The sequence below is a fragment of the Centruroides sculpturatus genome, unplaced genomic scaffold, assembly GCF_000671375.1.
Source record: "Centruroides sculpturatus isolate CEXI.00-Female unplaced genomic scaffold, Cexi_2.0 scaffold646, whole genome shotgun sequence".
Taxonomy (NCBI): Eukaryota; Metazoa; Arthropoda; class Arachnida; order Scorpiones; family Buthidae; genus Centruroides; species Centruroides sculpturatus.
The window spans coordinates 428,234-441,331 of record NW_019384827.1 but is presented as its reverse complement, the minus strand read 5'-3'; the positions used below and the strand labels follow the sequence as shown (position 1 = coordinate 441,331).

At 25.7% G+C, this 13,098-nt stretch overlaps 1 protein-coding gene across 1 annotated transcript in view; it reads left to right on the top strand.

The window, feature by feature from the left end:
- The window catches only part of LOC111630037 (RNA binding protein fox-1 homolog 1-like), a gene marked incomplete at its 5' end in the record, with an annotated part of 40,556 nt that overhangs the window by 7,953 nt on the left and 19,505 nt on the right, over nt 1-13,098 (top strand). The window contains one exon of the mRNA XM_023374040.1: nt 7,919-8,045. Coding sequence (XP_023229808.1) covers nt 7,919-8,045 — 127 coding nt within the window. The remainder of the gene's footprint in view (nt 1-7,918; nt 8,046-13,098) is intronic.

Here is a 13,098-nt window from a genome sequence, read left to right as displayed (position 1 = left end):
AACAGACGATACTAAACTCAATTTATCCGCCTAAACGTCCGTAGCGTGGCGCTACGGACGGCGAGAAAGTAGTTCGGCTGCCCGATGACGTTTTACGTATTATAGGAGTTATTTTTACCGTTGTTTACGGATACTGCCACAATTTTTATAGGAATCATAACTATAGGAAACGGTTTTATAGGGGGATCTACTGTACTTGATTCCAAGAATTTATAAAATTTATTTTAAACAAAATTAATATTTGATTCAATTTTGTGGAGCATGCTATCAGATCGGCTTAACCTGCTTGTTTTATATTTTGAAACAAAAAAGATTTAGGACTTCACAACAAGTGTGAATTACACTATTCTTGCATCTTGGACTCTTGATAATTCAAAAACTGTTCATTTTTTGACTTTGTGTCTATGGAGACTTTTAATCAGGATAACTAGAACTATAAAATAACAAATCCACCACTAATAGCATACCTATAAAGTCTGTGCAGGTTCCTTCATACCAAAATAACTGCATCATATTTTTTTTTATTAAATTTAATTTTTCCTATTTTTGGTTGTTTTCATTCTTCCTTCTATTACTATATTTATATTCACTAAAGATGGATTTACATGAATATACTGTACATGGCAAATAGGCAGTTTGCTATTTTATTTAATTAAATGAATTTTGTTTTGGTAAAAAAAACTTTCAACTTGATAATATTGTATCAATAGAATAGGAAATTTCAAAGAATATTAAACATTAAAGGGTTTTTACATAATTTTGGCATAATAGTAAAAAAATACACATTAAAAATTATATCTTACAATTTTACCTGAAAAAGTATATAAGACAATTACCTACAGGGCCAATTCTAATACTGTATATTATATATTTATAGAGCTTTATAAAAGTTAAAATTTATTTCTAACTAAAAAAATAATAATTCACTCTTTTAGTGATATAAATAATATATTTTCTTTTAGAAATTATAAATTATTTTAATTGATAACTTTTTATATGACAAAATATTCTGATATAAAATTAATTTTTTCTAATATTTCTGCTCAATTTTTAAATTTTAGACCATCAGATATTTTTATGTAATAATTTATGTTCAATGATAAAAATTATTGAGTGAACAATGTTATTAAGATTCAACAAATGAATGAAATTATTAAACTAAAAATTTGAATATTATGCTTCTTACCAATCAATTAGCTTTAATAGATTTATTTGAACGATAAAATTTTCATTTAATAAAATTTTATTGCTCAAATGAATTACAGTTGAAGGGTTTGGGTGTAAGAGGTGGTGCCATAATGAAAGTTAGGAGAAAATGTAAAAATTAAACATCTAAAGAAAAAGAATAAAACTTCTTAAATCAGAATAAAGTCCATGCCATAGTTGAAAAGCAGATATATATTTAAATTGAAATACATTACTGTTAGCTGTTAGTATGCATTATAACATAATGGAAATGGCACTTACCAGCTTTTACACCCAAATCCTTCAATTATTAAACTTTAAGATAAAAAATATATATACAGGCATACCTCAACTTACGTCGTTCCCGATTATACGTCACTTGTTAAAAAAGTATATGGAAAAATAAAAATCAAGTTTAAGTCATTTTATTCGACTTTACGTCTGTCCGCCACAAATATTGAAGTCGTAATATCACTAGATAAACGTTTAAAGCACATAAAATCATATTAAAATATATACAAGTATGTACTGTATTTACAGTACACGCATTCGTAAATTTAGATTATTTTTTTTGTACTATATTAAAAACTAAAATTTATTTGTTTGTAAGCTTAAAATAGATTTTTATTAACCATATATTATTTAAAATGCTTTCCTAGTGATAAGTAGATTCGGAGACAGGTAAATTCGACTTACGTCGTTTTCCTGGAACCAATTACCGACGTAAGGCGAGGTATACCTGTATATATATAGGTATCCCTTATACAACATGGCACTTCAACAACAGTTTCACTCTAACACAGTTGGAAAATTGGGGATATCTCCAGTACAATACAGTTTCCAGTTTTGCCCTAACATGGTTTGAGAATCCAGGAAATCCTCTGTACAAAATTTGATAACATTGAAGTGAAAACTTGTTATTTGATATTTTTATTTTTATTAAAGAAAGCACACTCATCATCTCAAATTTACCCATGGATTTTACAATATGGAAATTTTCAATTTGTTTTGAGCCTTTTTTCAGGTTTAATTTAACGAAAAATGATAGTACAATTGTGTTTCTTCCTTGTCCTAGCTTTCCGATCAACCAGGTGTCAGTGTCATTGCTGTCAGATTTTACCTTTAAGACTATCACTGAATTTTGTTTTTATGGATTAATCTTTGTATTTAGTAAAACTTATTTAAACATTTTTAGGTAAGTGTTATTAAACTTCTTTTAACCATAGGTAAGCAATTATTTGTAAAAAATTATGAAACAAATACAGCAGTATTTCAGTACTCAAACTGTTTCCAACTTCAAACAATTTGGTATTCTAACACACAAATTCCAGAGAAAATTGCTCAGTACTCAACTGAACAAATGAGGGCCTTCTAGAACAAATTTTGATTAACAACATATTTTTATTTTTCATCCACAAAAATTTTTTTAAGAAAATGAAGACATTGCTAATATTTCTGACCAAGATCAACAAAAAAACTTAGATGATGACAATACTTTGTAAAAAGAAAACACCCTTATTTAACTAAAATTAATATTAATGCATAATACAGTGCTTTTAATTGTGATTTTTAGTTAATTATTAAAGCAATCAATAATTTATTTCCAAACATATATCTTTGTGATGGAAAAGAATGGTATACTTTGGCTAACTTTTGGAACAGTCCTTCATTTCATATAGCATGGATATGCATAACACAGCACTTTTTTGGAATGTTATATGAGGGATACCTGTATATATAATGCAATTTAAAATTACAGTCTTTAAAATTAATTCAATTATTTGTCTAAATTCCTTTCAAAAATTTATATCAAATTAAATTGTTACCAATTCATTCAACCAATTATAGATATGTGTAAAAACAATTTATAAGCAATTTTATATTTAAAAGCCAATTCTATTGCTATATAGTATAGTAAAACCTGTGTAATACAGAATTGCAACATTCGAACGTTTTTCCACTTAGACAGATTTCCATTTATTCAAGTTCTGTTTTAGATTTTACTGTGTTTAAGTTTGTGGAAAATATACTAAATTGCCAAACAATTGCCTAAATATTGGGCTATTATATGGCTACTTAAATGATTAGAATAAAGTAATTTGTCATTATTATGACAAATTACTTTATTCTAATCATTTAAGTAGCCATATAATAGCCCGATATTTAGGCGATCGTTTGGCAATTTAGTATATATACTATTCGGGCTTTGTGTTGTTGTTATTTTGTGGAAAATTTTTTAAGATGTGCTAACTATTCTTTATGAATATTTTTTATTGTTCCAAGAATATATTTCTAATATATGTCTTTTTCACTTTTGGTTTCATTACTATTACGTTATTAGAATGCAACATAATTACTTAAATAATATAAATAAAACAATACAAACTAACAGAATTTTGTTGTTTTATTGAAGCAGAGCATTAGCAAAGTTTCTTCTATGAGATTTACAGAATCGTGTTCATTCTCAAAATCCTTTTGATAGATTTTGATTAAACTTTGCCATTTTCCATTAATTGTGATGCAGAATCCAAAAATGCAATAAAAAATGGAGTCCATGATTTCATTGGGATATAAGGTTGTTTCACGAGCGTGTGTGACAAAGCAGTATCATACGAATCACGTGACTTTGTCATGTGATGTTTTACGGTCGCTAGCACATCTTGTATGGGCTTATAGAATCGAGTTTGTTCTCAAAATTTAATGGATCAAGTTTAATAAAACTTTGCCATTTTCCATTAATTGAGATGAAAAACCAGAAATGTAATGTGGGTCCATTTAAATGTAAAAAAATCCAGCAACAAATCACTTAACTTTCTCAGAAATATTTAAAATTCTGGTGGCATTATTTGTTAGATATTTATTTAAAAAAAACTGTTTACATTTTTAATTATTGTAAAATGGCAAAAAGCTTAATTTTGAGGTAAGGTTGGGTTTTATAAAAAATTGTAAATGCTAATAATGGGTAATATCATCATTAAGTCCAATCCTACTCAAGATATAACACACAACCATCCTTTATCTCTCCACCCCGTTGACCTTAAACCACCGAAATTTAATAGCATGAATTTTTCTGATATACAAACCTTCCTGAATTTTTGACAAGTTTTAATACTTTATTTCTGTGCATCTTATATTGTTTCATCTGAGAAAAAAGCCACCTTATTTGGTGCTATTTTCATTGTCATTTGGTGATTGTTGATTTATTACAGATTCTGATGAAATATAATTATATTATTTATGATTTTGCTCAGAAAAATTATAAATATTATACATACATTATTGCCATAGCATAGAATATGACAAATGAGAATATATCATTCTATTCTGTTTTTATATTACATTTTTTAGATGAAACAAAATAACTTTATTTCTATATTTTCTCTCTTTATTTTCTTATGTTTGATACTTTCTTTACATATGTTAAAATGTTTATTATAAGGAAAAAATTAATTTATTGAAGTATTTAATGAAATTTTATAATTTTTTATTTTATATCATCATATAGAATCTCTCATTTTTTGCTGAAACAAAACAATTAATTAATGAAAATATATCAAATAATATAACAATACTAATTAAATTATTATTATTATTTGTATTAACAAAAATTGACTCTTGAAAATCTGAACAATGTAATAATCTTACATTGTTCAGATTTTCAATTCCATAAAATAAAATTTTTTAGTATGGTGTTACTTTAGAGTTTTATTGAGGAAGGCCTTGCAATACTATTAAAGTGGATTTCAATTTGTACTTTTTCTGCTTTGTGTTTTGCAACTTATTGTTATTCTTCATTTATTTCTTTTGGTTCAATGGTAATCTGTTTTGGAATGGGAAGAGTTGTTAAGTTTTTGTAAGTAAGTGTGAGGGATGCAAGGGACAGTTTATTCCAACTTACCTAGCAGATTACAATTGGGATCTGAAGCTGAGACAAAGTCTTGAAAAACATTTTATTCATATATACATTTAACTCCTATATTTTTCAAGCACTTGTTTTTGGATTTAGTCTACAAAATATGCAGCAATATAAATGAACTGGGTTTAAATTGTAATAAAAAACATTCACCAAAAACCTTTGTTTCCAGTTGTAAATTTTTTATTAGCAACTAATGTTTTTGATCTTAAACAGATCTTCAGGTCATTACCAATATTTCTTTTTTATTTTTATTTTATTTCTAAATATGTTATGTATTTGTTTAAAAATTGGAACAAACCAATAAACTAATATGTTATAATATGTAACAATCTATTTTTTTCATTCTAATTCGGTTTGTGTATTCAGACCAGAAGAAGATCTGTTTAAGATCGAAAACATTAGTTGCTAATAAAAATTTACAACTGGAGATACAAAGGTTTTGGTGGATGTTTTTTATTACTGGATATGCAGTTGTTTATACCAAGACAGATTATAAAACCTGTCAATGACAATTTTTCTATATAAAAGAATTTCATATTTTTTCTGGTCAAATTAAGTTTTACATTATTTCTACTTTTTTACAATAGATATAACAAACAAATTTATTGTAATAATTTTAATAAACTCTTAACATTTCTATTATTATTTCTTAGCAGTTTTATAAACATTTTTTAAATACCATCCAAAGGTGTCAATTGATACATTGTAACATTTTAAGAAACATATCTTCTGTGTTTGGTAAGGAATTAATTTGATTCTTATGATAAAAATAATGTTTCAATAAAAATAGCATAAAGTTTATGCACTTTAATATATTTTAAATCAATAGTTTTTCTTTTTTACTTTTGTTTATATTTTTAGTGACTTTACAAGACTGTAATTATTGATATTATTCACTCAATATATTTTTGCATTTTTGAAATGAGATTTTGTTTTTTAAAAACTAAATAAATAAATTTATTTTCACTAAAATAAAATAATTATTAACTTTGATCTATTACACTCTTCATAAAGAAATTTTCTTTCACAAAAAGTAATTTATATAGTTTAATATAAAAACTATCATTAATAAAATTAATTTTTCTGATTTATTTTTGAGATTCTCTTCTGGTGTAGAGAATATTTAGCATTTGTATTAGTGATGCTTAAATAGTATAATAGATAATGCTAAACAATAACTAGATCTTCACAATTTATTGTATTATCTAAAAATGAAGAAGCAATAACTGTACAAACTAGGAGAGTTGAGTGGCTAATCTCATATAGTATAATAGGAAAATATAATAGAATATATAATGCACAAAAGCAACGAAGTTCTCATTCACTTTGTTTAAAACAGATTTGAGTAATACTTTCTATATAAATATTGAAAATACTCATTAAGTCCAATCCTACTCAAGATATAACACACAACCATCCTTTATCTCGCCACCCCGTTGACCTTAAACCACCGAAATTTAATAGCATGAATTTTTCTGATATACAAACCTTCCTGAATTTTTGACAAGTTTTAATACTTTATTTCTGTGCATCTTATATTGTTTCATCTGAGAAAAAAGCCACCTTATTTGGTGCTATTTTCATTGTCATTTGGTGATTGTTGATTTATTACAGATTCTGATGAAATATAATTATATTATTTATGATTTTGCTCAGAAAAATTATAAATATTATACATACATTATTGCCATAGCATAGAATATGACAAATGAGAATATATCATTNAAAGGTTCTCTTGTAATTTAAAAATCAAGGGTTGAACAGTGAATCAAATTTAGAAAAAGACAAAATATATATTTTAATTTAACAATAATGTAATTAATATTTATATATAAACAGATTATACAATTAAATTAATAATCTCTCTAGGGCACATGATATTTCAATTGTTAGATGATATCAGCTTTATAGTTTGGAACATTTTTACAAGTTACTCTTGAAGTAACTTCACACATTATAACAGCACACTGCCCTTGAATATAATGGTCCATGTCTGAGACCACTTTCATTTGAAAATAGTGATGGAGTTCTCACTTTCACATGTTTTTTAGTTGGCAATGATGGAACAGAGAAGATCACATTTGTAAAGAGGTATTTAACTGATAAATTTGAAAAGAAATATGTTGCTACTTTGGATGAAGTTCATCCATTGGTATTTCATACAATTCATGGTACAATTAGATTTAATACATGGGATACAGCTGGTCAGGAGAAATTTGGAGGTCTCAGAGATGATGATATATCTAGGAGCAGTGTGCTGTTATAATGTTTCATGTTACTTCAAGAATAACAACAACTTTAGATCATTGTTAACATTTCCATGTCATTTGGACACAGAAGTGTTAACAATGATTTAAAGCTGTGTTGCAATACCATATAAAATAAAACTTAGTTTGTTCAGTTCTTGTTTTTTTAAGATAATACAATATGTTTCAGAAATTATTGTTTCTACATAGAATAAAATAACTACAATTTCATTATATACTATACACATTTTATGAATTCTTTTATATTTTAAAAAGTATAAAAAATTTATCACAACAGTGTTTTTATAAATTACTATAATAAATTTTTTAAACAACAGTATAAAATACACAAACAAAATTTAAAACTTTAATAAATTCTTAAAAATATAATTACTGTATTAGATGTCCTTGGATGTTTTAAGATGAATTCCATCAAGTAGTCCATTCTCCTTTTTTCCTTTTTAAATATATTTTATTTAACATATCAGCATCCCTTAGTGTTACTTTTGTGATTGGCTTGCTTAAAAAATGAAATGCATGTCTGGTGTTTGTCTCCTCTTGCATTTGCCAGTGGCCGCCTTGCGTGGTGTAGCAATACAGAGAGGTCGGGCACGGGGTGCCTTCGCCACTGCCTTCGCAAGACACCCCTCACCACTAACAGCAGCTGCTGCGGCTACTGCCCTGCATGGTTACACCCCGTAAGTGGTGCATATGGCCATACCTGTGCACTTGTCATTATTTTTCTACTTATAATTTAATATAATTAGTAAATTTTAACTTTTAAAAATAAAATATTAATACATATTTATTTGAAAACTGATCATTTTTATTTAGATTGTATTATTTGTTTATTTTTATAATTAAAATAATTTTTGAAAGAATTTTTTTAGGAAAAATGAAATGAAAAAAATGAACAAAGATGAGAAGTTAAAAATAATAAATATTGGGTAATCCATAAATCCTTATTGGATTTAATGTTTATTATATTTATTCAATGTAAACAAATACACTTTCATTTCTAAAGTGTAGTGGCTGCCTTATATAATACTGAATTAATAATTACTGTAATGATGATCCTGAGATAATTCTTTATTGTTAAATATAGATAAGAATTCAATTCCAGATTAAAGTGAAGCTCATTGTGAAACAATTGTTAACTGACAAAGGAGAATGCACCAAACAATTAACTATGCATAGTGTGCATAGTGTATAGTTAAACAAAGTATTTATTTTTACGGAATAGATACAGATTGTTATAGATTCCAACTTAATGGCAATGAATGGTAATACAGCAGTGACAAGATTATTAATGGACAAATGACAAGAATATGTATATATTGTGACATACATAAGAAAACTGATAATGGGAACACTACAACTAATACTTACAAACTAACAAACTAAAGGAAGAGGGAAGTCAAAAAGAAAAAAGGAAAGTGATAAACAGTAAAATAAGGTTATAGGAAAGAATAAAGTATCTGGGATGTACAGAACTTTGCACACTTTTGGTGGGAGGCCATGTGGAACTTGCTTGGACTAATGGCTCATTGTGGTCTTCCTTTTTCTTTTTGTATCCACTCGATACTTGTTGTATCGTCAGTACAATACGTTCACTGATCCTTATCAAGCTAGTTCTGTCTCTCTAGTCTAGCTACTCTTGACAACACAAAGCACCATCTTCTACGTCCTTCCTCTTTGAGGTCCAGTTGAAAGAATGTACCACTCCTTCTCACTTGTGCCCTCAGGTCCTTTTTCTCTTTTTGTTTTCTGTAGTTCCACAAATCAGCTCTCACCATCCAACGGAAAAAGTAAGGATAGAAAGTTCTAAAAGTGAGAAGGGACAAAGAACAAAGGAAAATGATTAAACTATGATTAAATTAATATATACAATGACATATGGCCACAATACCAACAGTTTCATTAATATAACTAAGATAAAAGTTCTGTATAGGCCTATATTTATTAATTAAGGATATATTAAGCAAATGGAAATTTGAAAATTTCTTATAACACTATAACAAAAAAATATGTTTTTCATTCTTTGTTCCTTTTCTTCTACTTTTAAAATAGATAAGTAATAAAGATTTGATATAAAAGACAAATATGTTTGAACAGTGTTTTCATAAGAAAAAGTAAGAAGCAATCATTTATTAATAATACTTAATTAAACTGTAAAATACATTTTATACAATGAACATTTTAGGTCATAATTTCAATCTTTTTCAAATTAAACTGAACTCTGAGAAAGCAAATAAAGCTATTTATGTGTCAGATATATCAATATTTCATAAACATTTGAATCAACTTCATTATAAAGTACAGACAAAAACTTATATCTTAATATATGTATTAATTTGAGAATTTAATATGTTGTAATCCAGATAGCAAATATAAACAACAAAAACTTACACAAAACACTAAGGATCAAGGAAAGAAAATGATTAAAAATTTCCAGCATAGCAAATAATAATAAAATTATATATATAAATCTAATTGATCTAGACTAACAATTATTGCAATCAATTAAAAAACTTAAAATCATTCTCTACTTTTTCTTTTCCTAAGTCCAAATAAATTGTTTTGCTATAGAAAATATCATCTAAATTATTTATAAGCAGTCACAAAGTACTGGTACTTTGGCTCTGCTTATAATTATACTTACAGTATTACAGTTCAGAGAAGACTAACACAATGCAAGAAACATTGCATATCTATATTAATAATATCTGATTAGTTAATTTTAATTGATATCCTTTTTATTATAAACAAGATCTTCAATTTTATAATATGTAGTATTTAAAGTCAAACATAATGAAAAGACTTTGTTAGACAAATAAACAACATAATAAAAAAGTTTCTTCTTTAAATCTCAAAAATTCTATTTTGTAATACAAATTTCACATTATCTATTGTAAGACCATATTGAAGAATGGAATTTCAGTGTTCTTTTATTAAAATTCAATACAAACACACAACTCAATACAACATTAGTCAGATTTCAGATAAATAAAAATAAATGTAAAGAATATAAATATTTTAATTATTGCATGATTTTTATTTTAAATTTAAACAGATAAAACAAAGAACTTAATTTTTATTGCAATAAGTATGGAAATTGGAACTTGTATAATTGATATATAATTTTTTAAAATAGTAACTGAATGAAATTTAAGTGGTAATAATTTTATCAAAATCAGTTTTCAATTAAATATGCTATATAAATTTACAGGATGATTCAAAAATATGATGCGATTCTTTGTTGAATAATAATAGTTTTAAATCTCTTTTATTATATAAATATTATTATTATATAATACTAAATGTATTAAATTCATTGAAAAAATATAGTGATATGAGATCAAAAATCCCACATTATTAGTTCAGATATAAAACTGAAAAACTGTCTTTAAAAGTAAATTCAGCTTTTTTTTTTAAATTATTTTACATATTACTTTTGAAGCTTGAATTGTAGTAATTTACAATTAAGAATATAAAAATACAACCTAAATGATTACATAAAATTTTAAACTTACAACAATTAAATGTTATTATTTTATTTTACTAAAAATTAATGATTTTAGAGTTAATGTTGAGCACTTTGCAAGTCATCATCTGAAACAAAAATTTAGCAATGACCAAATTCAATCAGCCTTTCAAATCTTGGCTTTAATGTTGACATAATTTTTATTGAAGAATCAATGGTTATATTATTGAAAAACTTTTAAGGTAGTTTGATTTGCTGGTTTGATATAATTGTATGTATTCAGGAATAGAATGATACTGAAATTTATCAACAAAATATATACAGTGGTACCTTGGTATACGTCTGATTTAGAATACGTCCAATTCGGAATATGTCCTGTTTGAACGAAACAAATTTTGCTTGGTATACGACTTAATTCAATTATATGCACCATCTATGAACAAATAGCACTATCGGTGTACTAGACCAGACTAGACATTTGCAGTGCAACGGTTTATAACTTTGTTAAATTTCTTCTAACTTTAATTTGTATGTAAAATTTTATTATTTTTATTATATTTTATTATTTTATTTTTATTAATCATGAATTGCAAAAAGGCAAATTAAAAGCAACAGAAAACTAAAAAAATGACTAGAATCACAATGGAACTGATAAAAGAGATTGTTGAGAAATACGAAGGTGGCATGCGTATTCAAGATTTTAACTGTTGCATACCGTATTCCGAGAATGACGATATTGACAATTGCGAAAAATAAAAACATTAATTAAATCTGCTAACGTTGCGAAAGGGGTTAAATCAATCTCTAAACAGAGATCGAAATTGCTTTTGCTTTGAATAACTGAAAAACAATGTGCTGGAGACAGCGTATCAGAAGCAATTATTTGCAAGAAAGCTAAAAAAATACATGCTGATCTCATGGAAAATCAAGCAGGAACTAGCCAGAAAGCAAGGTGTTCAAAGCCAGCCATTTTTTTTATGTGAGAGCAAATTAATCATTTTTACATTAATTCTTATGGGAAAGGTTGGTTTGGTATACATCCAATTCGGTATAAGTCCAAACATTAGGAATGGATTAAGGTCGTATACCGAAGTTCCACTGCACTTCTTGTGGAGAAGGTACTATCATCATCAATATTAAGAGAAATTTCAATAGTAAAATTTTTAACAAAACTTCAATATTTATTGAGTTTTTCTTTTTATAAGTATCAGAATTTAGACTAACTGTAGTAGATTTCATAATAAAAAATGTTGCTGTTAAAGGTTCTACTGTTTATCAATATTTATTAATATCAAATACAAATGATTTGTTGAATTAGTTTACTGACTGCAGATATAACATAATTGTTTAATTAATTAATAATCAATGCTAAATTATGTCACCATTTGTAGTGCCAAATAATCCTGATCACTAGACAACTTAATAATCAATGTTAACCAATATAACTCAATGTATCGTTAATATTTAGTATCAATAATTAATAAGATTGATAAATAATAATGATAGACATCTAAGAAAAATAAAATCAATTTGATAAATTGTAGACAAATAAAGCTTAGATGTTACAAAGAGATATGAACTTCACTCCAGATCCTTTTTTGAGGCTTATGAATAGGATATGTTATACTTTTTAAATAGATTCATTTTATAATTTGTTTAGTAATAGAGAATTAAACTGCTCAATTTTTAATTATTCAAAATAGTTTTAAATTTTATCATTAATTCAGATGAAATGAACAGATCTTATGTTAAGGATGAATTTTTATGTAAACAAAGTTAATCATTTGAGTATATTTTAAACTATTCATTAAATTATATTCAAAAAAATTACTTACATTTACATGTTGAATATTTAAGGAAAGAAATGTTATATTCTTATATCCTATTTTAAAAATTTCCATAAAATTTGATAATATGAAGCAAGCACTAAAATTGTTTTACCTTATATAAAAAAAAATATCAAAAATATTCAAATTTTATAGCAAAGAATCACTATCTTTTTATTGTTAAAATATTTTTGAATTGTCCCTGTGTGTATTCATTAATATTTTTTTTTTTACATTATTTCATTGTTATATTTGCTATCATCTGAAATTTTGAATTATTAAATTCTATTTAATCAATAATTGTTAATAATTATATATATTTCTTTATATAAACTATTTTAAAAATAAAATATTAACATTTTTATTTGGGCTATAATATGAATTATTCTGTTGTTTTATATACAAGAATAAAGGAGAGTCAACTCAGAAATAAAATAAAAC